Source organism: Solea senegalensis, unplaced genomic scaffold (genome assembly GCF_019176455.1).
Source record: "Solea senegalensis isolate Sse05_10M unplaced genomic scaffold, IFAPA_SoseM_1 scf7180000012540, whole genome shotgun sequence".
NCBI classification, from domain to species: Eukaryota; Metazoa; Chordata; class Actinopteri; order Pleuronectiformes; family Soleidae; genus Solea; species Solea senegalensis.
Window position 1 is genome coordinate 12,597 of NW_025320649.1, and position 27,477 is coordinate 40,073.

General features: G+C 41.5%; 1 protein-coding gene across 1 annotated transcript; it reads left to right on the top strand.

The window, feature by feature from the left end:
- LOC122759875 (capping protein, Arp2/3 and myosin-I linker protein 3-like) lies at positions 1-27,477 on the top strand (the record flags this gene model as incomplete). The annotated part of the gene is made up of 40 exons (XM_044014860.1): positions 1-70; positions 5,054-5,148; positions 8,917-8,967; positions 9,069-9,128; positions 9,309-9,430; positions 9,586-9,680; positions 10,250-10,320; positions 10,440-10,513; positions 10,595-10,670; positions 10,770-10,858; positions 11,080-11,174; positions 11,847-11,933; positions 12,746-12,855; positions 12,962-13,039; positions 13,164-13,240; positions 13,775-13,879; positions 14,050-14,119; positions 15,043-15,124; positions 15,236-15,332; positions 15,561-15,615; positions 16,556-16,728; positions 16,813-16,881; positions 17,306-17,399; positions 17,886-17,984; positions 18,087-18,206; positions 18,375-18,488; positions 18,564-18,739; positions 18,877-18,964; positions 19,046-19,165; positions 20,912-20,978; positions 21,317-21,504; positions 21,762-21,841; positions 23,062-23,238; positions 24,012-24,210; positions 24,397-25,081; positions 25,186-25,292; positions 25,410-25,536; positions 25,699-25,770; positions 25,902-26,009; positions 26,815-27,477. Coding segments are annotated over 40 exons (4,563 nt in total), but the record flags the coding sequence as incomplete, so codon positions are not given.

The window sequence follows — 27,477 nt, forward strand, 5'->3', positions numbered from 1 at the left end:
AGAGGAGCAGACAGGGCTTCTAAAGAGATCACTGCCTGTGGTTTCGTCAGTGTGAATAAGGATATCACAGGTGGGTAAAGAGCGCCGCTTTTCTTATTTCGCTCCCTGTCTTTTTGCGGGTTGTAAACGCGCACGCGCGCGCGCGTGTGTGTGTGTGTGTGTGTGTCCAGCCAGGGATGCGCGTCTGGTGGAGGCTGCGACCGAAGAGACGCAATGGATCATTGTCATGAGCTGCACCTTTACATTTTTGTCCTGGGGCGTCTTTCCTTTACCCTCTCTCAGTGCGCGTGCATGTTTGAATGTGCTGGGGAATCATTGACAGTGGAGGAATGAAGTGTACAGCAGATTCTACCTTGTTTTAAATCTGCTCCTGGTCTGGGATCAGATGCTGAGAACCCCAGCCTTAGGCCAGAGAGGAAAAGGGGCGTTGTGGAAATGATGGTGTGTGTGTGTGTGTGTGTGTGTGTGTACTGGAGTCTCGTAGTGTTTTGCTCCTTTCACGTTTTACACTAGGATAAATCACTGAGCATTTCTGTTTTCATCCCCTGCAGCCCCATAACTGGTCAGTGCGCTCTGCTGATTACGCACGTGCATGTGTGTATGTGTGCGTGTGCGCGCGCATGTGTGAAAGTGAGGAGAGGGACACATAAACATATAAAGGCAGATGTTGACTGTATCCTGCCAACAGAAATGCATGTGCTAGACAAAAGCAGAATGCACAAATATTTTTTGTTATTCCACATTTTTCCTCCCCTCAGTCAAACAGCAACAGCTCACACATTTCAGAGTCAGATGGCTGAATGACTGTGTCACACACACAGACACATGCACGCTTGGGGTATAGCAGTGACTGCTGCTGTGTTGATTACTCCTAATGGCTCTATTAGACGTACTGTGAAGATTAATCCAGTGGAATTCCTGCTTCTTGATTCAGTCACCTGCCGGGCAGCTGCACCGCCCCCTCCTGCTCAGCCTGCACTCACTGACAGGATGGGCTACCATGGCCCCGGTGTCCTGCAAGCAGCACAAGGTCACCTGAGTGAGATGAGTCTAGATTTACTCAGTCAATTTTTTCTTTTTTGTTAAAATGTGTCAGGCTCTCATTCACTCCAATCTGCGACATCCCCAAACTCAGAGCTCAGATCTCTTGCTTTAGTGGAGAGATACTTTTGATTCGTTGTTTAAGTGAGTCAGAGTAAATACATAAAAGTCCAGTGTGTGAGCAGTAGTCAGTACAGCTCTCTGCACAATTAAGTCAAACTACGGTTTTAGCTTGATGATGTCCCTGATGATGTCCCCTAGTGTACAAGCACTAGCAGGAAACTGATTCATTAAACAAAGTGCGTCCTCCTCTTCTACACTGGGTAGTTTTATGCCTTCTTTCATCTTGTGATTTAGAATTTAAAATTTTAGAGTTTGTTTTTATTTGCACACCACATCGCATTGCGAATTTGACCTCTGCATTTAACCCATCCTTTATTTTTATTTTTACACACCAGTAATGAGTCGACAGTACTTATCTGTGCCTGGGGAGCAAGAACCTTAACCCCAGCCCTTGACCTGTCCAGGACTTGAACTGATACCTCTTTAGTTACAAGCCCAATTCCCTTCCACTAGGCCATGGGCTGCCAGTTTAGCTGGTGGTTAGTTGACATGCTCATTTCCAAGTCTTTCTACCATCAACGTCCCATGAACTTTAAAATTCCTCTGCACTTGCATCCACCTCGGCACTCTCACCCTCCATCAGTCCACTGTTTCTATGGAGCAGAGTTCTTTCCAAGACTTCTTCTATGTAGCTTACTGCTGTCTTGTAAGTCACTTTGGATAAAAGCATGTAAATGTAAAATATTCAATTCTTTTAACTGACAGCATAAAATTGGTTTCCTCGTCAGTCCAACAAATGAACTGGCCTGAATTTCGCAATATTTTCATCGCTATTGTCTTATTCTTCTGGGTACAGTACAGCTTATCCTATTATTTCTGGGTTTGAGTGCTCAGGCCAGCTTGAGTGCGACTCTGGTCTGACTAAAGATATACATGCAGTAGTAATTTGATTCTCAATTGCATTATCTAGGCGTCTTACTGCGACTTTGAGAAATTCAATTTAGTGCCATTTCAGTTGGACTTAGGCGTAAAGATGTATTCTAACAGTCTGGTCTCAGGTGGACTAACATAGTAATTACGTTGCTGTTTTTTCGAATGTCATGTAAATGTACTGAATGACATCTAATGGTGAGACTAAGTATGTCAGGGAATTACAGTGACCACTGCATACAAGAAAAGACATTGTTCTTCTTTGTTTGTGCTGTAAGATTCCAATTCGAAATGCTCTGGCAACTCTTTCTCCACTCTCTGCCATTTCCTCCTTCTCTTTCATTGGTTTATGTGGATGGAGAGTTATTCTTCATTTGAGCAGTAAGCCTCCGCTTCAAAATGCACCTCCAAATGGGCAGCTAGAAACATGTCAGAATAAGATGGCGGCCGCTGTAGAGCAAGCCCCCTTGCCTTAAGAACATATTAAAGGTTTGATGTCTGTGTAGATTTTCACTCATCCAGGTCAGAGCTCTCCAAACGTCACTGAATCAGTTGTAACTGGACTCGCTGTAATGTTGCACAATGGACCTTTAACTTTGCTTCACAAAGACCTTTGTGACTCTAAAAATATGGATAAGCACCGGCTTCATAAACTGAAAGCACTACTTTACTTTGTCTGGTGTTACTGTAGCCACTCCGGTGATGAATCCCACCGTCTAGCTTTGGTATCGATTCGCTCATAAAGTTGTCAGCCTGGATGCAGTGTAGGCAGAGTAATAGAGAAGCTGAATCATGTATTTCCTGCTCGAGAATATATGTTTCTGTGATCTCTGTGCTGCCGTTGTTTGGTCTCACCCTATGAGTAAGTTGCTTCCTCTGGTGCAGCAGGCAGATTATGTGTTTCACACAAGTCAGAGGTCAGAGCGGTGGCAGGGTGAATCACGCACCCTGATGCTTGCATGTGTCATTAGAAATACACTAGAGCATGTTCTGAACACAAGTTGCAGAGGCTTTGCAATTTGTGGTGAACTGAAAGGAAAAAAAGAAATAGCAGGATTACTCTGTTCAAGCAACAAATGTGACATAATCCTCAGACTTTATCTCAGGTTTGTCTGTACAAAGGTCTTGGTGGTTTTCTGCCCAGTCGATTAATTAAAATGACAACAGCGCTGTTACATTTCTCACCTACATTTCTTCAGAATATGTGAACTTAACATTCATTTTTAGTTCATATATTGTGTTGTACAGGTTTGTTCATTGCCGTATGACAACCAGCACATAGTAAATGTGACTCTCCTTCACATGCTGTTGAGCTGAGGCTTTGTTACTCATTGTTATTGATATTAAAGCTTGGATACCTGAAAATAAATAATGAAAAAAGTGCAGAGGCACTGGAACCTAGGCCTGTATTTAACTCGAGAACATATTAATATGTGGGGTCCTTGTCTTGATATGTTACCATAGAAACCTAGGGATTTCTTATCTTAGTGTTTAGGTTTAATTTCAACATAATGAATGTGTGGTTGTATACTTGGCTTGATTAATGCCAAATACACAGGATTTGAATAATGTCAAACATGTACAAATGTTTTAGTGTATTGGAGTGAATAAGGAACATATTGTAATTTTTCTTTAATTGCATACTTTATACTTTTTCAATAGACACATATTCCTGCAAAGTATTCCTGTACTGCAAACATCGTGTCATCAAATCATGAATTTGGTGTAGATCAAATTGATGTTATTGTTTTATGGCAGTGTTGTTTGTAGGGATGTCCCAATACAACTTTTTCCGATATTGATCCGATACGATATCAGCACAAATCATACATACTTTAATTACTTATTTTGTGGTATGGAATGTTAGAATAGGCTTGATCAAGTGATATTACTTGAACAGAGAACAATAGTCAGCAACAGTAGGTATGAGGAAAAACTGACCCATTTATTATTAACCAATGGGTTACATCAATTTTAACCTTTAACATAAGAATATTGGATTTTTTTCCATGTTAATTTCATACAGTGTCTGGATAATTTCATCAGGAGGAAAGTACCAAGTGCTCACGGGGGTGTTTTCAGAGCACCCGCGTTTCACAGGTAACAGCGTGACTTCAGAGAACACCCCCCTTGTTTTCACTATTTTGGATTAGCCCAACCCACACAGGGTGAGTGACTCGTCCCGCAGGTAGACGCGGAGCCTGAGGACTGGCCCCGCAGATGTATTTACCGCCGTGTGTGTAGCTTCAAGGCACGTTTGTTTAAAACACACAAAGCTCTTGGCATGGCTGTTTTTTGGAGTATAATTAACAAACGGAGGCTGTTAAAAGTCGACAGCTGGCGCTGGTTTATGAAATAATTTTGTTTTAGCAGCTCTCCTCAGGATGAGCTAGCATGGTGCTAATGGCTAACTCGCGCTCGCTGTGCGGCTTCGTAGCCTCTGATTTCAGAGGTGAAAGAAAAATGTTTAACCTCTGAAATAGCACTAGCACCCCCACGCTGTCGTTGTGATCACGTGGGCTCTATATGCATCAAACATGTAGAGCACACGTGACCACAACAGGCGCTGCTGGATAAAAGTGCTGGAGCAGAATGGACTATTGTATCGGACCGCTTATATCGGAGATTTTAGAGGCACTCCGATATAATCCGATATGTGTTTTTTTGGCTGATATCAGACCGATATCCGATATCAATATTTGATCGGGACATCCCTAGTTGTTTGTGTGGTTTTTCTTATCCGTGTATCTGAGTCAACTTGCTTTACATTTATATTACCACCGTATTAAATTATTCAACAAGGTAAAAAATAAAGGCAGACGTTGTAATATCTTTGATAAATCGCCCCTCTCTATATGAATACCCAAGTAAGATACTTGGGTTGAAAAAAAACGTTTGTAGAAATGTATTAAATGCAGTTTTTAGTATCCTTTAAATGACTAAACTTGAGACAATAAGTGTCCTGTTTGTGTGCATTATTTTAACGTTATTTTACTGTATGTCATGTTCTCCTCCACAGAAAGCATCAAGAAGATCGTTGATAAATCGTCGATCAAGTTCGTCTGTGGCATAAAGCTTGACAACAAAAATGGCAAAACAGAGGATAGAATACTGGTGAGTGTCACTGAGGTCTGTGCTGTTTTAATGGCTCCCTGCTTAACAGTGTGTTGCTGATGTAGGGCAACATGGTATTCCTGCTTCATAAGCAGGAATCATGGATGCATGCATCATGTAAGTGCAGCGGCTTTGGCGTTCACCTCGGCTGCAATGTTAATGGATCTCTGCTTTGGTGTCGTTGATACCCATGACAGCAGAGGCAGAATCCCTCCATGATTTAACAGTGAGTGCAAACATCTCACATTCTGTGGTCACTTACTAACTGCGTTACGACTGCTGCTGCCCCATGTCCGTGTGAGTGCTGTAGTGGCTTGGCAGGATGATTATTGGATAGACAGTATCCGCGAGAGCAGCTGTAGATTCCTCTGTGTCTGCAAGTCCCACTGTGGAGGCAGCAGGGAGCGAAACAGCTCACAGCCTTTGATTCGGGGTTGCTTTCATCAGAGAATGTGGGACGGAGATAAAGTCTCCATCTGAGTGAGTGAAGCTCAGCCAGCTATCTGGGTAAAATCTGGGCTAATGAGCTTTTACACTGTGGACCAGAACTCACACTGGATCCTGGTTGGATGCCAGTGTTTGCAGAACACAGTGGACTTGTATAAGGCTGCAATCATAATGATTTCCTTTTTTTTGTATCGATTAACTTATTGATTATTTAAAGTTGTTTGGTCCATAAAATGTCAGAAAATGGGGAAAACTTATTGACTGGGCCTCAGAATGTTTTTACTGTCAGAGGTTCAACCCATAAAAAGGTTTCATATTTCTTTAAATTAGTTTTTATTTTTTTAAGCAGTTAAAGGATTAAAAACAATCGTTTTTGATTAATGTAGTCCAACAGTCATTAATTTAGATTTGTTGCAGCTCTTTAGACTTCACCTCGTATGCTGGCATTGACACATGACATGTACACAGTATAGAGCGGGTTGTATTGATTGAAGTAAACGATGTAGCTATTAAGGGTGTAAGAAAATATTGATAGTAATACTGTATTGATTATTTGAAGCTGTAGTTGTAAGCGCTTTTCTGACAGCAGTTTTGTTTTGTATTTAAGCCTCTAACCACTAGTTAGCAGCAGGCTTTTGGCAATTTGACCATCCCTCCCCCTCCTTCCACATTTACCAGACAAAGGAAACTGTATATTTTTTATGCATAAAAGATTGTTTTTCTTTTGATAAGAATAATTTCTTATTTTAAATAAACCAATTGAAGGGTATAATCTACATTATAAACACCCTTTTATCATGATGTATCAGATGGTCAGATGCTGTTCTTCCAAGTACAGCCCTAGCTGTAACGATGGTGTCATAGGAAGTCCAGTCCATCTGCAGTGAAGTTGGCGAGTTATTACACACTTAGAAAGACAAGTGACTTGCTCTGCTCCTCATGCAACCCGCTGTCTTTGCCTTGGCAAAACTGCGCTTTCGCTCAGTGAATGCTGTGATGATGGACATGGACAGATAAAAAGAGTTTCTGCATGTGCAGACTTAGTTATTCAGACACTTTGATAATCTCATGTGCCACAGACATCTATCCAATGATCTGCAGTCTGTGACTCATTTTCTTCCTTTTAAAAGGGGAACCAGAAATCTTGAGTTTCTGCTCATGCTGGGTGCACATAGAAGACGAGAGTTTGATCATTGGGTTAGCATTTTGGAAAAAGCTGAACTTGAAATATGTGAAAGTTGTGTGTGTTTTTTTAGGGCCCAAGTGCAGACTGGTGAAGGACCTATATTATCTGCTGGGATTATTCTTTTTCATCCTCTTCGTCATCTTCTCTTACTCTTTGATCACACTGTTGAGGGCCTTGCGTGAAACATCAGGACCTCATCAGGAAAATTGCAATCTGACTAAGTTTTAGTGCAATCTGATGAATTTTGCAAGACAACACATTTTCATATTTTGTGTTCCCACTAGCCATGAAGCAGGCTTTCGACCAGACATATGCTGCCCTCACTCTTCTTTGATCTTTGATGGCCAAAAGTATGTTTGTAGGAACAGCATGCAGGAGGATTCCACCTCATCTCTATTTTCATCTTATTGTTTTAGTGATGACAAACCTGCAAAGCCAGTCACCTACTGGCAACAGGAAGTACACATTCAGTAACAAACATTGTTTAATTTACATTAAGCTTTACATTTGCTCTATCCTAACATAAAAGAAAAATAAATAAATGCACAAGGACCCATGCAGCGCTGCTTGCACCCTAGTTTTTCTTCTTTTTTTGTCCCTAGCAGAAAGGTCAGGTTTGGAAATAAGACATTTTGATGAGAAGAAGCTTGTTTGTCAGCTGTGATCTGTGATTTTCACTCTGTCCCTGTAGGGACATCACAGTCACTTTTCCATTTCTTACAAAGGTTTCTCCCAAATTGTCAAACAAGACAGGATTAGAGTGTGTGTCCTGTTACAGCTTTCCTGTATAATAACACACCTCGATAACAATGATGTGTGAACGTGTGCGTTGTCAGTCTCTTTAATGTATACTTCAACAAAGTCTCTCTTCTTCTGCATCACCATGATTTAGTCTTGTTTACTATTATTTGTTTACTCCCTTATCCACCACCTGTAGCCGTGACTGGTGACTGTAATGTGGTGCAAACCTGTAATTAACTTTTTAAAATGTGTTTGTTTGGGTTTTTTTTTTTTAAGCAAAAGGCCTGTTCTCTCTCTTTCTCTGTCTCCATCTTGCATGCACATTGAGTGACTCCATCTCAGACACGTCACTTGCTGTGTGGGTATAGGTAGCTGTCATTGTGTGGTTCTGACTGACCCGTGTCAAGCTCGTTTCTTCATAAAAACACAATAGTAGAGTGAGAGAGCTGTAATTTAATTACAGACTTTCTTTGGGGAGAGACACATGGGGTGAGAGGGTCCACAGGGTGTGTTTCAGCTGTGCAATCAGACAAAATGTAGTAAATGATTGGGAGCGACGGTGCAGAAGAGGAGAAAAAAAAGGGGGCAGAGAGCAGTTTGCTGGAGCCAGTAGAGCAAAATGTCAGAGACCACTTTTCTTTGTTTGCTTTGATGGAGAAAGTAACTGATTGCTTTGTTGGGGGAATGTTTGCTGAGATGATATGTTGCCGCTCAAGTAGAGGAATCAGTGATTCTATCACATTCACCCAAGAGCTGCATGACACAAATGTTTTCATGCCAAAAACAAACAGGTACAAGCATGAATGCCACGTATATGATCAGTCAGATGGAGATGCACATATAATCCTGTGAGTGCCTGCCTCATTCCACGGTGATGCTGTGGCTGTAGCACAGTTGCCCCACAGCAATTTGTAGGAGTAGCAGTAAAGCTTTATTGTTATTGTGTAAAAATAAAATAAAAATGACCTGTTGACCTGTACAGAGTATATAGTGCCTCCAGACCTGCGTTTCTGGAACAGATGTTGTGGAAATGAGTTGCATCTTCATAAACTGGGCTATTAAGGTCCTTCAGGTCTCATTGAGTGTCGAGCTACAGTATACCTTAAATTAAATATACGAGCTACTTCCACGAGAGGCAATGCAGTACTAATGAAATCACATATCGTATTCAAGTACGATTAAAACATTATCACGATGTCTCTGTGTGGCATTGTGTCACACTGTTAATGCTACATAACACAGTGGGTTTTTAGCTGGATCGATACACGAATATGAATATAACAGCTTCTTTTTGGAAACTCCTGAGACTCTTTTCCCCCTTGCAGGGAATGTGAAATGTGCAGTGAACTTTGCCACAATCGTCACTCAGTTTGCCTTATTCCCTTTTATTCTAGGTCCTCACAACATGGCGTCTTTATTTCCTGGCAGCAAAGATTCCCGCTAAGGTACTTCAGTTCTTACCATCCTCTCCAATAAATGTACATTATGATAAATCTCTTTCAACATGCTGACGTCCTTACTTTGCTGACTGTATTTGTATCAACAGACAGAATCCACATTCAACTTCTTGGAGATCCGGGCTTTGAATTCCCAGCCTGAACACCAGGTGGATTTTCACATTAATATTGAGCTCAGTACAAACTCTGCTTCACTGTCTGTGCATTTACACAGTGGAGTGGTTACATCTAATCAAATAGTTTGAATGAATGATGAATATGAATAAAATTTTCTACGGTTGAAAAACAATAATTTTCCAGACTGTCTTACAATTCAATATTCTCTGCAGGTTGTCATCGACACTGACAAGTCTAGCTACTCCCTGAGGTTCGAGTCACGCAAGCATGTCAATCATGTGGTCAGCCATATTAATTTTGCCCTCTCTCGGATATTCAACAACTCCATTTTTGCGTAAGTGTCACCCTCTCACAAGAGAAAATCTGAATTGTTGTCTGTGTATCTGTGCAGTAGTCGATTATCCAAACATTTGAGAGAGCAGCCTCGATTTATGCAATGTCAGAAAGGAAATGATTCCTTACAGGTGTCTGTGTCTTTCATCGTTACAGCCCTTCCATATGTCACTCTGACAGTGACCTTTCAGAAGGTAGCAGGAAGTATTCGCCCAGCTCAGAGACTTCAGTGGAAACCCAGAGAGCCTGTGGTAAAAGCATCAATCATAAGGCATTTGCAGACAGGCATAAACTCACCGGCCACTTTATTAGATACACAGAACACCTAATAACGAGGAGTCATCTGCTGCTGAAGCTCATCTGCTTCAAGGTTCAAAGTGTTGTGCAATGGTTGAAATTAGTTGTTATTTGAGTTATTAATGCGAGTCTGTCTCTCATTTCATAACAGTGTGACATCAATGAGATATTTTTGCCCAGAGAACTGGAGAGAATATCAATAATTCCTCTTTTTAGTTGTGCTTGGTGATATGCATGAAGCTCAGTTTGAACTTGGACTTGAACTTGATTGGTTGATAAGGTATACCTAATAAAGTGGCAAGTGAGAGTGCATGTGCAGTCACAAACAAAAACACATCCATGCCACCCGGCAGATTCAGAAGGAAGCTGGCACATTACTCAAATGATCTTCCAAATGTTCTGTTTGCTCTGTTGTATAAATACAAAGACTGAGAGTTTGGGAAATGTTTCTCTTTTCTCTACTCTTATAGCTGAACGAAGCAGCTGTTCACATCCTCTTTTATTTATTTTTTGCCTCTTTCAGGAGGTTTCTCTGAGACCTATGCTGCTCTGTGCGACTATAATGGCATCAGCTGCAAGGAGGAAGTGCAGTGGGTAAGAGCTGCAGGAGCGCGTCTTTGTCAGTTTGAGTGCTTCTGAGTGTTTTGTACAGCAAGAGTGGGCGGGGGGTCCTATATAGTAACAAATACACTCATCTGTATGGTCGCCCCTAGGATGTGGATACTATCTATCACTCCCAGGACAACAGAGAGTTTAACCTCCTGGACTTTAGCCACCTGGAGAGCAGGTGAGAGATGAAAAACCATCTAAATGTGTTCTCGTCAACATATTTCTCCTCTTTGACCTAATTTTCCAAAAATCTTTCCAGGGATTTGGCTGTGATTGTTGCATCAATGGCGTACAACACCTGGTTTACTAAACTGTACTGCAAAGACCTGCGCATTGTATGTGTAATATATCTTTCTTTGTCTGTTGACTCACGGTTGAGGTTTTATGCAACAACTGTTTAAACGTTTAATTTCAAAGGTTCCTTTGTCCTTCAGGGGTCGGAGGTCACAGAGCAGGTCCTGCATACGGTCAGCAAATCCTCAAGCCTGGAGGAGCTCACTCTCGAGAACGCCGGACTGAAATCGTAAGTTTCGATTCTTCTCACCGGCTCTCTTAACTTCTTTATACTTTTCAATCCTTTGCTTAGCCTGTTTAAACAATTTTAAATATGTTTAAGAACTCTTCTCTGGTCCCTAAATTGAACTTTCTATTGTCTAAAAAAATCAATAAATCAAGGAAATAATGAGCAGAATAATTGTTTGCTGCAGCTCTAATGTGCATCTTTATATTTGACCGATGTCACAGAGACTTCCCGCAGAAGATGTCAGCTGCTCTGTCTGAGAACCCAGGCTCTGTCATCCACTCACTCAACTTGGCGCACAACTCACTGGACAACCAAGGTACAACAAAGCATCAGCTTCTTTATTATTACCTGGGCGACTGTAGCTGTAGAAAACCTGTGGTTAAGGAAGCCCTACATGTCAGAATGTGCAGAGGAAAGGTGTCAGAAATCTCAGCCTTTACTGAATCATACTTCAAATGGCAGAGAAACACGCACATCCACTTTTTATAAGCCTTGCGTGCTGGGGCAAAAAACACTCAGCAGTGAAGTTTTTATTCACCTCAGAAGTAGCAATGGCTGGCATTTATCTTTGTTTTAGAGCTACATTGTCACTAGCAATGGTTCAGTTCAAATGCCATTAAAAAGACCTGTCTTGCCATGGTAACATGAAAAAACAACAGAATGCCTACAAACACAACAGTACTAAAGTGGTACTTTTAGTTTTTACATAATTCTAACAGACACACTAACAGATAAACCAACAAACAGCACCAAAAACATAATCTCCTTGGTGGAAGTAAAAAAGAAAAAATCAATATTAACTCTGGAGCCCAGAGATCTCTAAGATAATTAGTTAGTGTAGAAGTAAAGGTTACAGCAGAACAGAACGTTAATGTCCGGTGGTGGTAATAAGTGGCCGGGTCTTACATTATATCAATAAATGCCTCACATCCAAGACAGAAATGTGTCTGTACCTTTTATTTCTACACCTTTTGTGCACATTCGGCAGGTGTGTCCAACCTAATACAGCAGATGTGTCGCCTCAGTAAGGGACTCCGTCTGCTCAACCTCTCGAAGACGTCGCTCACCTCCAAAGGTTTGTTCCTCTCCCTCGTTATTTCTTCTGCCGCTCAGTGCTGAGATGCAGGAAAATAGTAGGATTTGAGTTGATTCGACGTGTTCAATTATCTGATTATTCACTTGATTATGAAAAGATGACCAGTTACTGTATCTAGTCACAATATATTAAAAAGGACTGCATTTATGAAAACTAATATTTCTACTCCAGTGGCTACCTAATTTGTGGTGCATCTATAATCACAAGGTTGGCAGCAGCAAGCAAGCATTTTTTATTTTTTTACTTCATGTGTAAAACACTACATCCTGCAGAAGTGATGACATTTATCATTTATCTCACCTGCTCCCCTGAACCTTGTGGTACTTTCACTAGTTTCACTGGAGTTTAGAATATTTCATTGCTCAGCTTGGAGAATATCGTAGCTGTAAAAAGAATGTAAAACCCACAAAGCTCCAGATAATTCACCGCTTTGTGTCATTTATTGTAAAAAAACTGTGATTCAACACTGACTCACGATGTCTTGCTCTGCCTTGCAGGCTGCACACCTCCTGTTACTGTCTCATCTTACCGTGTACTCAGTGGAGAATTTAAATATTACATTGATGCAGGCAGATACTCTGTGCTGAGTGCCACCACATCCATGTGATACGTGCTACTGCTGCTGCAGTTATATATGAATAATGGAAGGATGGAAAATGTTCTGAAAGTGTTCTGTGTCTTTTGATATCATACAACTTACTCTTCTATCCTGCTTCCCTCCTCCTTTTTTCCTTTGATACATCTGCTACCTCTACTCCAACCCCTCATCTCTCCCTCTCTCTCTGTTTCAGGTCTGGTGTCTCTCTCTCAGGCTTTGCGCTCCAGTGATGAATACTCCAACTCTCTCCTGCACCTGGACTTGAGCAAGAACCCTGGTGTTCTCTCAGGGGAGGATGCCTCGGTCAGAAATCACGAAAAAAACAAAAAAACACACGCATTTAGTTTTTCCCCAACTTATCCAACTTAAGAACGTGTCTCTGTCCTTTTCTCTTTGTTTCTGTTTGTAGAACTTATTTCTCTTCTTGTCTCAGCCAAACTGCTTGGTCCACTTGGATCTGTCAGGCACAGATTGCTCTGTAGACTCAGTGAGTATTTTTCTTGATGGCACGGCGTGATCAAATGTTTATGTGCAAAGTTGAAAAAGAAATGCATGTCTCTCTGTGCACAGCTCAGCTCAGATTAACTGTCTTCACCCTGTGTCTAACGCAGCTTTTTGGGGCTCTTCTGAGGGGGTGTTGTGCTGATCTCTCCTTTCTGAATCTTTCCAAAAATTCCTTCTCCCACAGGTTAGTCATGGCTTTTAGATTCATGAAACAATAAAGGCTGTGGCATGTGAAGATATACGATATCTTACTCATTTCACCTTTAAAATCTCATCCATTCTCCCTGTTTCCATTCTTGTTTCTATTTCTTTTAATTTGCCATTATCTTCATCTCTCAATTAAGAGGAAATCAGAAATGAGCTTTCGTGGGAGTCACTGGAACACTGTGCTTCCTCTCTTTGGGTGTGTCTGTTGCCATTTAAAACCAAAACTCTCGGTGCTGCCTGCATAGATAAGACTCATGAATATTTAAGTGGAACTATCTATCATTTAATCGTACTTGCTCCACCACCCCCGCCCTTAAACCAAAGCCATATTCACTCTATTTCTCATTCTGTGTCAGAACACTTTGCTCTGCAAGGCACTCATATTTACAAAGCAAGTCAACAATTTGACTCCATCTCTGTGTGGTCAGACCTATCCCTCATTTTATATCTCATATAATTTGTGTCTCCTCTCTTTCATCGTTTTTTTTTAAAAATGTATTTAATCCAATAGGAAAGTGAAGGACACGCTGCCGCTGTTCCGTCAGTTCTTCAGCTCGGCCTTCAGCCTCACTCATGTCAACATGGCCTCTATGAAGCTGCCCCCTGATGTTCTGAGGTGCTTACAATGTAGGGTTTTATTACCTATGCAAATCTGCCCCCTTTTATCCAAAGCTCACAACACTGAAAGTGTACTTTAAGTATATAGACATTCTCAGCTGAGTCGTCCCTCATGTTCTTTTTCTTCTTTTCTGTGACACTCACTTTCTTTTCTTCTCTTCTCCACAGGGCTCTCCTCGCAGGGTTAACCTCCAATCCTCATATCAATGACCTTCATCTGGACATCAGTGGCTGTGAGGTAAGAGTTCATCTCTTTATCTGTGCTGTTAATTAAAGGGGTAGTTACAGATTTCTTCTCCTTATTTCAGTTTAAAGGACCCTATATTCAAAAGGTTAGCCTGACTTAACTCAGTTCTGTGGGAAGTTAGTGATGTATTTTTGGTGTATATACTACAGAGTTTTAAGTTACTAATATGCAGTGCTTGAGTTAAAATTCCTCGATGCCTCTGGGTTCACTAGCAGTTAAATCAGGAGAAACTAGTAACTCAAAATGAATGTATTGCAGGTTGATCCAAATAATTTGTCATTAGTCTTTAAATGGAAACCTCCCCGGAATCTGAGCTTGAGGGCATCTGCTTCTGAGCAGTGACTAGGAAATGTCCACACAGTGGTGGCCACGGTGGTTGGAGACCTAATGAGACTTATGAAGGATGAAGACTGCAAAGACTGGAGGTGGAGGGTGTGCATGACAGCAGGGAGAGAGTGGCAGAAAGAGACAACAGTGTTACAGTGCTATTAGGACAGACAAGACCAGCTAATGAACAGCTGATTGCAGCATTGACATCCTGGGAAATTATATGATATAATATATGTATGAAACTTACACTAGAGCTCCATGTCTTGTTGAACATCAAGGAAAATAGTAGAAAGGAGAAATAAATGTTTTCTTTTGAAACCTGATATCTATGAATTTGCTAGTTTTACTACGATGTGTGTGTGACGCCCTGTTTTGGATGCATATATCTTTGCAAAAATGCATTGGTAGAGCACAAGCAAATGCAAAGCTGCAAAACAAACCTTCAGACTGTTAAAAAAAAGCATCTATAAATTCACTGCAGAAAAAATGGAACAATTCCCGAAAGACTGAACCTAAATTGACTCTGATTTATGTCCGTGCACATGTTGGTTTTCCCCTCCGTCTCTCTCCCTCTCTCTCTCCAGCTGAGAGCTGCAGGGGCTGCTGTAATCCAGGAACTCTTCCCAAGAGTCTCCTCTATTGGCACTCTGGATATCTCAGACAACGGTACAGAAGCCAGTGGCGTGCAACAGCACATCTTTCTATGACTTTGACCTCAGGCTGAGTGGGCTGTTAATGCATCAGGTCGTGTGTGTGTGTGTGTGTGTGTGTTAACAGGTTTTGATGCAGACTTGATCATAGTGCTGCCTGCTCTCTCCAGACATCTCTCCCTCAAACACCTTCATCTTGGCAAGAACTTCAACATCAAACACAGGTGCTGTTGGTGCTTTATGTAACTTCGCTTTGCCTCACTTTTTCTTTTTCTTTTTTTACACGAGTGAACTGGAACATGAGCACGTGTACACCACATCTGCAGGCTTGAATATACTGCACATATTTGTGAATTTACCCCCTCTGGAGGACAGCTCACGAGCGTGAGGGAATCAGTCATATTGGCTCTTCCAGGCTAATTTGTGTTTGTGTCCGTGGTTTGTCACTGCAGGGTTCTGGATGAGGTCCTGCAGAAGCTGGTCCAACTCATACAGGAGGAAGAATGTGTGAGTCTACACTCACTCAAAAACTTACTGTGAGATGCAAAAACAAAACTAACAGCTTTCTTCACAACATTTCATCCTCGTAATGGAAATATATATTCTCAGTAAGGGGGACACAAATAATGTTAAACAAAAGCAAAAATGAAACACTTGCACTTTTATTCTGCTTTCCTAGATTCATTATTTATGTGTCACTTGTTTCGCCGTTACCCTTGAGGGCATACTGTCTCTGTCTTCACACACATATTGTAAATAATTCACACGTACAGCATGTAAAGTCTTTTTGGTGTGCAGTCATATTACTCTCCAGTAGAATTCACCATGGCATTTTTCCCCCTTGGCTTTCACCACTTATCTTTTTTTGTTTATTCCTAAATACCCCCAACACACTTAAAAATGGAAAATAAAGTCAGTTAGCCTCAGTTGTTTTTATTTCCTTCATTCCAACATTCAGATTCAGGTTAGACTTATTATACTTCATACACAATAGTAAAGACATTGAAATGTGTATTAAATTGTAAATACATTTCCCCAATAATATGTGCTTCTAGCAGGCCACACGGTTGGTGTAGTGGTTAGTGCTCTTGCCTTTGCAGCAAGAAGACCCGGGGTCGTGAACCCGGCCTTGATGGAGTTTGCATGTTCTTCTCGTGTGTGGGTGTTCTCTGGTTTCCTCCCATGGTCCAAAGACATGCAGATTTGGGGATTAGTTCAATTGGACACTCTAAATTGACTGTGAGAGTGAATGGTTATTTGTCTCTATGTGGACCTGTGATGGACTGGTGACCTGTCCAGGGTGTGACCCTGCCTATTGCCCTGTGTCAGCTGAGATTGACACAGCACCCCCTCTGCGACCCTCAGGATAAAGGAGGATAAAGCGGTAGAAGATGGATGGATGGAATATGTGCTTATTTTCATGGTTGTTTCCATTCGTCCTCTCCAGGCTCTGCAGACTCTGTCCCTGACCGACTCACGCCTGCGCTCGAGGGGCACTATTCTGGTTAATGCCCTGGGCAGCAACACCTGCCTGAGAAAAGTGGACCTGAGCGGAAACAACATGGATGACATTGGTGCCAAGATGCTGAGCAAAGCCCTGCAGATCAACACTACCCTCAGGTGAAGGGAGGGATTTACTGTGTTTCTAACTTCAGCTCTATACGTGGGCTTGTTTTGTATGCAACTTATGGCTTTTCCCTGCAGGAGTGTGAGCTGGGATCGCAACAACACCTCTGCAGCCGGGTTTCTCGATGTGGCCCGAGCACTTGAACAGTAAGAGCATGAAAGTGTCATCAGTGTGAATTTTAAATGTCTTTGCTGGAATGTAGGCAGTAATTAAGAGAATACCTCATACGTCAAGAATCATATTGACATTTTAAGAAACCATGTTAGAGTTACCCTCAGCTTTAGAACATTAACCTCATTGAAATTTGCAATGCAGGCTGTGGAAATGTTTGCTTTCCACTTTGCTATCTGAAATAGCCCAGACTCACCTTTAGGCTAAGGATGACATGGTTACAAAGATCAAAGTATTACTCACACAGGTTGCATGGCATAGGAGAGATATTTTAGGACCAGTTCTGTCCAGTGGGGGTAATTATCTCTTATATCTGTAACCCACTGTAGTCTTTCTCTGTCGACCTCAATTAATCGACCATTCCTCTGTTTTTCGTTCTTCCTCTCTTCCCCCTCTCAGTAATTTCACGTTGCAATACATGCCTCTTCCTCTAAGTGACATCAGCCAGGCGCACCGCAGCGCCCCTGAGAGGACAGAGCAGGCACTTGCTAAGGTCAGCATCAGCGGTTGATGAAATCTCTCTGGTTTGCAAAATCATACTTCATTGTCATTCATATTTTCTTTTGTTAAATTTGTTTAAAAAAATGATTCAGCAGGAACTTTTGATCATCGACGAGAGACAGTAGTTTATTTTAAAGGTTCTGTCAAAAAAACTAAACAATAACTTGTCTACAATAGATACGTTATTGTAGATACAACAAATCTACAATGTAACTATTTCATAGTCACTGACCCAAATTTATCATAAAAATGTTGTCATAATAATCTTGCCTCTTACCCACAAGCCAGTGACATTTTTAATGTTCACCAAATTAAGAAATGTTAAGGACCCATTTTATCAGACAAACAATACACACATTGTGTGCATTTTACCTAAGTTTTATTTTCTAATTTAATTTAATTTCATAACTGCAATTTAAAACAAAATAAATCTGCCTGATGTATATTCATGACTGTCTTCTTCTTCTGTGGCGTGTAGATCCAGCGAGCTCTGGTGAGGAACAACCAGACCCAGCGCTTCTCTCAGCGCCAGGCCCTGCGGCTTCACCAAGGCCTCGTCACGAGCACCGCAGAACAGGTTGCGCCCTATCTTTGTCCTCTCACCGTGTACTTTTGAGAATTGTTTGTGTATGTTTTCGCTTATAACACTTCCCTGTCTGTCTGTCTGTCTGTTGCCAAGGTGATGGAGCGCCTCTGTGTGCGCGTACAGCAGCAGGTGTGTGTGTTACGAGGTGTTGGGGAGATGGAGGAGATTCAAGCTGCTAAACAAGTGCTAAAAGAGGCCAGGAATTCCCGTGCTGTGAGTGAAGAGAAATTAATGAGCGTAGTAGTTTTATTATTTACTCTTGCTAAGATAAGATATCACACGTCATTAAGATGACAGATTATATAAAATGAATAAAACATTCAAAATGTAAATATGTGTTGTTGCACTCAATTTAAACGAATCATTTAAATTCACCCCCAGCTCTACCCTTCACTGTGTGAGCTGGCTCATGTTCTGTCTGTGGACGGGCCGGTGAGGCAACGACTGGACTGTCTGGCTGGTGAACTTGCCAAAGCTGCAGATAAGGAGCTTCAGGTAGGTCTGAAAGATGACTTCCCACTGTGATCCATAAGAGGTGAATAAATTACTGATGATCAGCATCTGTTACAGGTGATAGTCGACTCTATGGTGTCTCTCTGTCGAGAGCTCTGTCCTTTATCATCTTCTGCGGCAGAGAGACTCAGTCCTCCGCTCTCATCCGTCTCCGAGCGCGTGTCTATCCCTCGCTCTGCCATTCGGGCGGCCCTGATGGAAAGAGCGGCGCAAGACATTCACCGAGCCTTAGAGTAAGGAACGGATGTAGACAAGGGAAAGTGGAGAGCAGCAATAAGTCTGAATGTGATAGGAAGGGTATTGATTAGTTATCACTTATATCAAACCCTTCTGTCGGTCTCTCCCTTTCCTCTAACCCAATCTCCTGCAGAGAAGTGAAGCTGTCAGTGGTTTCCTATCTTACCAACTCCATTGTGGACCAAATCCTGCAGGAGCTCTATGCCACCCATAAAACCCTGGTAAGCACAAAGCACTTACTGTTAAAGTAACTGTATGTGAGAGTGTTTTTCCAAAAGGTTTGACTGTACTGTTTGCTTCAGACCCGGCAGGTGTCTCATGTTAAACGGTGGGAGGGGATGTGTGAAGACGGGACAGGTTGGAGGTTTAACAGACACAGAGATTCACTGGACATCACAGATGAGGAGCTCAGCACCAGCATAGTGAGTGTGGCCAATCAGACACATGTGTTGTCTGGGTCTGACAACTTCATATTACCTTCTGTCTTTGTGACATTGTAACAAAGGTGTTCAGGCTCACTTTGTGACCTGCAGCATATAAAGAGCATCCCAGACTTGAGTACATCTTCACAACAGTGTTATTTATTTGCACAAAAGTCAGTTTTGGAGGCTGGTCAAAAAGAACCAGTATTATTAAGTTAGTAAATGAGAGAGAACTCTTTCTCTCATTTCATAGGCCACAGAGCCACATCAGTATCTGGACAGAAAAAGGAGACAGAGAGACATAATACAGATGTGTTTATGTGTTTTCCTACAAATTGTATTCATTCATGTTAAATGAGGATGATACATGATCAGTACAATGTCTAAAAGCCAGTAAAAACTGAATCACTTCTGAATGTTGCCAATGTGGCTTGAATGTTGACTGTCAATTGTAAATCTCTGGAGAAAAACTAAAAGAGCAGCTCATGTATTAACAAGAAAGCAGGTGAAACAGCCACTCAATTTTCCCTGACACTATCTGAAAAAATCTGCCTTAAGCCTGGTGCCCTATTCATCACAAACAGCTCATCATTACTCTCTCATATGACTCTAGCTTTGATGTCTCCTCCAAAGCAGGCGAATAATTTAAAACATTTTTCATTCAGCCAAATCTGTTAGAGCACTTATTCATTCCCCTGCTCAAGATATCAGTATTGTACACGATATGATTAGATGAGTTTAAATACATTTCTCTAAATGACTTTTGTCAGTTTGGATATTATAGCCCTGCTCACTGCTGCATCTATGTTACAACTGCGTTTCAAACACTCTACTGTATTTATTTTGATTGTCTCAAATGATCTGCTCTTAGCTCAGAATTCTCCTGTGGAGTTCCTCAAGAATCAATCTTAGGCCCCATCATTTTTCATGCTTTGCGTGTCCTCTTAATATAACTTGGACATACATGTCCCTCCGATGTTACACTGACAATATCCTGTTGTATCTCTCAGTAAAAACAGACAGAATAGGTTGAAGTCAAACATTCATAAAGACTTTGGGACATTGGTCATGACATTGGCTCATAAATGTTTCTGTTTTCATGAAAGAGCTCATAATTTTTTATTCTAAATTCATAGTAACAGGCCTGTAAGCAGCACTGTGAGCCTGTTAATTTATCATGTGAATACTTTCATATTTGTTAATTGGACAACAACTAGATAAAGAAAATTCTTCTACGTGTTTGGTTATAAAGCAGGCTTTGTTAAGCAAGTATGATTCCTCTGACTAAATTTCTCATACCGAGCTTTTCTGATTATAGAGGTTATTTTATGTTTCTTTAATCTGAGGAGATTTTCTATAATTAAGTTTTTCCTGCCACCTCATGGTCTGAAGGAAAACATTCAAATATTACTGCAGTTTTCCAATTTCCTGAATTGTGTAGTGTCATGACATGAGGTGGCGTTCATGTGAATTTTGCCAGTGAGGAACTAATTTGTCTGATTATTCTGACTCATCATGTGAATGTCAGTTTTTGTCTGTTTTCAATGTCATTCACTGTGTCATGTTCATTTTGTCAGCCTGTGTCTGAAAGTTACTTCATTTCACAATGAATTCACTGTCAAAGGCCCTAAGTGAGGCTTGTATCGTTTGTACTTGACATGTTTACTCTTTCTTGCATGCATGTCTTATTTGACTTACTTATTACTCAGCACAGAATTTTCCCTCAATACATTTTTTTTCTCCCAGGACACAATAGCCATTAAGAAGCGCAGCTCAAGAACAAGACGAATACGACCTGTCTCCACAAGGCTGAGTAAGTACTGCTGTATATCCTCTTATCCTCCTCTCTCCTCCTTCATTTCATGTCTCACTCTGACCCCATCCTGTCTCTTTCAAGGCTCCATTAGTGCATTTTCTGTTATGTCTTTTTCCCCTTTCCCGCCATTCCATCTGAGAACTCTATTAATGGCTGTTTTAATCTTCCCTGAGCCAAGTTGGAGTTGGTGCGTCTCAGAGCAGTTGCCAGTGTTTTGAAATGAAATGACTTTGGAGTAGAAATGATTTCCTCATCTTGTCTCCTTGACTGTTGCCTTCTCAGGTCCTAGCCCTCACATCCTCAATAATCCTTTCATTGCTCTTCACTGCTGGCAGGTCTGTGTGATGACTCCAGCTCCTCTCCACCCCCCTCCGTGCCATCGTACTCATCCCCGCTATCCCGCTCTGCATCGTGGGAGGGCCTGTCAGAGCTGCCTACACAGGGCCTGCCTCTACATCATGTGACTCGGGTTAGGCCAAGACCTCCACGGAGGCACAAGGGAGGGCACATCTCAAATGAGATGGTAAGGCAGATTTGATCTGTCTGTCTGTCTGTCTGTCCATCCGTCTGTCCGTCTGTCTGTGCCTAACTTCCTAATGTTCCTGCCTACTGGCAGTGATTCTCGCCTTTGTCGATGGTAATCTAAACAAAGTGGATGGCAACGATTGGATTATGTCATCTCACTGAAGTCACATAATCCATCTGTTTTATTGCATATGGACCATTTTCACAGTTTAAACATGTGTGTGTGTGTGTGTGTGTGTGCGTGCGTGTGCGCAGCACTGCAGTGAAAATGGAGGAATAAGCCCTCTTGATGATGGTCTCCCTGACTTCTACACTAAAAGAGTGCTCCCTGACAGGTGAGAGTGTCTTTGATACGACCTTCATTTTTCAACTTTGTACAGTTAAAGTGCAAACCACTTTGAGTGCACGTTTTCCAAAGCAAACGTTACGTTTTCAAATAACCTTCCTATTTTCCGGCCATTGTTTTTGTTTGCACATTGAAAATCAGCGTACTGTTATCACGCCTTGCTGAAATGTGAAATCCATCACAGTGCAGTTTTCTGTCACCGTAGAGCAGCTGCGAGCTGTTTTAAAAACTCTCCTTGTTTAACATTGTCAGAGAGACTTTTCCACTGAACAGTGACTTTTCTCCTTTGAGTTTAATTCTTTTTTTTGAATGAAACGCTTCTCTAAGCAGAACAATCTGAGCTGTCAAAGTGTTATTGAATGCACCAGCAACGGGAGGAAGAGTTCACTGTGGGGTTTTGTACAAAAAAATATGGTGAAGGTTGATTTTCACAGAGTGTTGAAATTAAATATCATTATGCTTAGGGAAATAATTTAGTAGTGTAGTCCTAAAAGAGGAAGCATCATGTAATTCTGTTTGGATTTTTCATTTATCAATTTTACGGTATCATTCTCCTCTGTGAGCCCTCTTAGTCGAAAACCAAAGGACACGCAACAAAAAACAAGTTACACTACTGAAGTGTAAAAGCATGAAAATTGTGGCTTTGGTGGAAACATAAAAGGTGATCCTTTACTGTAAAATGGTCAATTAAAACACAAACCAAGTGGTACTGGAGCTGGTGGTTAGGAGCCTTTTGTGCGTTAGTGGTCCAATTATATTTATTTATTAATGTGTTGTTATGCTGGCGACATTGGTGGCTGCCAGTTTTATTAAATGTGTGCTTTGGAAATAAATGGTCAGTTAGCAGTGTTTTGAAGTATACGTGGTTCAGATTTAATGGGCTAGAACAAGCGCAAGCAGCGGTGTTACCCCTTAAAATATAACATAATAAGAAATAAACAGACTGGGCTCCCTCCCCATCCACTCACATACTCACATACTTGTACTTTAGTTCTCTATATGAGAGGACTGCTGCTCATGTGCCTTTAATATGTCATGTATAGTATATATATATATATATATATATATATATATATATATATTATATATTGGGAGGTATTTAAGGTTTTTATTTTTAATCTTAGCTCTCTTTCTTTTTGTTTGTTCTGCTCTGCTAGACTGTGTGTCTGACGTTCATCTCTCTCTCTGCCTCTCTCGCTCCTCTTTCAGTCAGCTCTCGTCTCTACACAAAGCTCATTCTCTGAGGAGGAAGAAGAGAAGAAACATGCTTGCAATCTTTGGTTTCCGAAAAAACCGCAACCAAACTCTGTCCAGTCAGGGGCCTCCAGAGTCTGAAGCAGAGATTTATGGAGATGGGTGTCACACTGTTGCTACAGCGCCCACAGGGTTTGTGTACAATGGCACACACACACATTACATTATCCCTTGTTGTCTGGTCTCCTTCTCCCTCTTCTGTCTCTACCTCATCTCCCTCTTGTCCTTTCTCCCCCCCATTTTCTGTCCCCCACCTCTCCACTGTCCCCCATTTTTCCTTTCACCCCAACCGGTCGAGGCAGATGACCGCACATCTCTGAGCCTGGTTCTGTCAGAGATTTCTTCCTGTTAAGAGGGAGTTTTTTCTCTCCACTGATGCCTAGTGCTTGCTCATTGTGTGAACTGTTGGGGTTCTCTGCTCTCTTTGATGTTGTCTATGTACAGTGCCTTGAGATAATGTATGTTATGATTTGGCGCTATACAAATAAAATTTAATTGAATTGAATTGAATTGTTAAGAAAGACCTTGCCTTGAACACGAGCAGCACAATGAATCAGTTAACAGTACGCCAAATTGGAAAAAACATATTCCACATACCCATATTCTTCTCTACATCTTTTTTTCTCTTCATCCATTTTCCACTCATTTTCATCCTTGAAACAGTCAGCAGCGCCAAACTCAATAAATATCAACGTAAATCTTCCTTTGTCTTTGTTGATTTGATAAATAGCTGCCAAAGCGTGGGTGCACTGATACCAGAGTGTGTACGCAGATGTCAGTGACAGCCGGTGGTGCTGACTCAGCATCCAAAAGTCATCCAAATGATTAGAAAAGAACACATGCCAGAAACGTGATGCATTCCTAATGATGCTGTTTTCCTAATGATAACATTTTTCCACTTTCAGCACTGCCACAGAGAACGTGTACACGCTCCTCCAACCCCCGAGGTCTGCAGCCAGAGCTGGATCTCCTGGTGAAGGACCCGATGGGAAAACAAATGATCACCAGGGGAAAAATACTCTGCTTCTGAGTCCACCCCCTGTGCCGGGCATCCCTCACCCAGGCGTGGGAGGAAACAAGCACCCTTTTTATTCTCCCAGAGAGGTACACTCAGTGTGACAATGTTGTGTTTATGTCTCTGCTGAAAGTTTTTTCACGATTTGCCAATTTTCTTTTGCCTCTCCTTTTTTGCTCAGTCGTCCAGGTCATTGTAATCTTAGGGTGTTAGCTTCGAGAGGCAACTGGACCCTCTCTCTCAGTTCTGAAATGTTTTTGTTATTGTTTTGGCAGAAAGTTGAAGGCGATGTTGTGTTTGATCAGCCGTTGGAGACAGACAAGTACTGGGTGGACGATAAACAGAGAACATCTGAGGTGATGCAAGCAGACAAGCAGTGGCAGGGTGATCCGCAAAGAGTCACCGACAAGTATTGGACTGACAGACACTTGGACAGACAATGGACCGTGGACAGACACACCCAGCGCCAGATTGACAGAAAGATAGAGAGACAGTGGATGGGCGGGAGGCAAATAGACAGGTCCTGGTCTGAGAGCAGGCAAATGGACATACCGTTGGACAATCAGTGGACTGAGAGCAGACCGCAGAGCAGAAAGTCGGACAGACAGGTACAAGCGCTTCATTTGACTCAAAGGCCACTGCCTCCATACCCATCAGACAGGACGCCTTCCCCAAAACAGGAAACGGATCATTTAAAAAGCACAGAGGCCTCGGCTGCAGATTGGCAGCAGGACACGTTGGCAGACAGACACACGTGTCCTGACACTGATGGAGGTTTTACAGAAGGATGGAGAAGCAGCCCAGGAGGAGCAGGAGGATCAGGAGGAGGAGGAGGAGGAGGTCGAGCTGCTCCTTCTGCCTCTAAACCTGATCCCCCACCACAGAGCAGCAAACCCAACCTGTCTAAGCTGAGGCAGAGACATCGTCTGGAAAGCTCAGACGCACTACCTGTTCTACCAGGTACTTCATCCTCGTGCATGTGCTATCATTTATCTTTCTCTGCAGTCTTTGACTCAACTGCTCAACAAACGGCAAACTATGGTGACACTTTATTTTATCTACAGGAACAGAGGAGGAAGGAGACACTGAGAGGGTTCTTGGGAAGATGGACAAGAAAGAAAGAGAAAAGGGAAGAGATTTGGAGATTCATCCTCCTCCGATTCCAGAAAAGGTCAGTGTTTTATGTCTCACTTTTTGCGGTGTACTTGTTGTACAGTGTCAATTGATGACTCTGTATGTTCTAATTGCTATTAACTGTCTTTGTCCTTGTGGTGCGTTCATACAACAGCCAAAGACGTCGTCATATGTGACTTTTCCAAAAGAATCAGCCAATGAGAGGAACCTTCCTCCTCCTCCTGTGCCGCCTCCTATTTTCAAGCCAGTGCATGGATTACCAGACAGAGCTGCAAGTCAAGGTGCCTGCACAGACGATGCACATTAGATAAAAAAAACTGAATTTGTTTGTCGTGTGTTCATATGTTTATGATCTTTATTTTTAATAATATTCCTGTCATGGATTAAAGTTGCGGGTGTCTGATTTACTGCCGTCAAACATAACATTCTCCTGTGTTGCTCAGGTGAAGAAGGGCTGAGACCTCAGGCGCCAGTGAAACCGCAAAGAAACAGAAAAGCCATGTCTTGTGATACAGGTACAGTATTTTTTTAAGTTGTTGCATTATAACTAGGAATAGTCCGTGTTTAAACTGTATATATGTTGAAATGTGTGTTAAGTGTCTGTATCTAACTGTTGCCTTGTGTTTTTTGTCCTCACTGAACTCAGGCACTGACAGGGAAAGCCCTAACAATGTTGAGAAGCCCCCAAATCGCAAACCCCCCATGAAAAAACCTAGACTACCCCAAAACAGAAATAAGTCACTGGACTTGTCTGGTACATGTCTCTCTGTTTTTATTTGTGCGTGCGTGAGTGAGTCTTGTGTTAGTCAGACTTAAAGGTCCTGTGTGTAAGAATTAGTGACATCTAATGGTGAGAGTGCAACAAACGCAGTAGTGCATCAGGGAACTAACTACGGTGGCCTTGATATACCAGAAAGGATGTAAACACTGTTTTACAACCTTTTTTTCCCCAATTTACTGAAAGCGTCTGCTTCTGTAGAGTTAGACTTATGGTTATGTGGAGGCATACTCGGTATAAAAAGCACTCAGAGATGCTTTTAGGTTCAAAAATGTTGGGGATTTCTATACATAAACACACATATTCTAGGTAAACTTAGTTTCAATAACTTTGTGACTTAGTAGTGAATAATCTGTTTCACCCCTTCAACACAAAACAAGTTCTCAGCGGTCATGTCTCACCTTAAGATTTTCCTTTAAATTATTTTATTGTTTTATTGACATTTCTACAAAGAAACAAAATGTCAAATAATGATAATGAAACAAATCTGATCGGGTCGTATGTTTTATTTTTGCCAAATTATCGTCATAAATGTTGCACACTGGACCTTTGATGTGTTAATGTGAAATATCATTTTTAAGAGATAAACAGTAATAAAACACAGTGAATGCTCTGATTACATTCTGGAAAGTGTGTGACATAAATGATACCCTGCTTTAAAACCTTTACAGGAGACAGTTAATATCTGCAGCTCAGTAGATACTAGTATTAACCAAATCATAATGAACACATGTATATGAGTTTTCTCTTTTTTTGACAATGATATCGTTCAACTTTACAGACAGTATCAACTCTGCACCTGGTCACAGTGACTTACTGTGAGCCCCCCCCCAGGGTAATTCACCTGCTGCTGTCATGACAACCGAGGAGCATTTCATCCAACAAGGAAACAAAGGAAGACGTCTCAGGAGGATGGAAAAGGCAACACCGCAGATATCATAACACGCCATTTGCTTCTGTTGAAACACTCACTTTACTTCATGTCAGAGTAACCTCCCTCTTTAGCTTCACTGTGATATCTTTGCTCTCCTCACATGTGACCACTCACTAGACTTTTATTACATTTATTTATTTATTTCGTGGCTATACAGTATTTTATTAGTACTCGCTTCTTTAGAAAACCAAAATGATAATTGTTCTTTGTGTCAGTGGACGGTGGACCGAGCACTCAGACGTTGTGGCTTTGCTTAGACAGAAGAGAGAGAGAAAAAAAAGAGAAGAAGATCTTTATTAGAATGTGATTTCTTACATCTGTGATGCATTTTTGACGTCGGGTTCAGTTGGCACCTGAAAATGAGTTGTTTCTTATCAAATGGAACTTGATGATTTATATCCAGTTTTGCTTTCAGGAACTGAAAGGTGATATATTTTGTAGTAAAAAAAATAAATGAATATAATGTATGAGTATCCTCACTGTATGAATAAAATACTTAATGGAAAATAA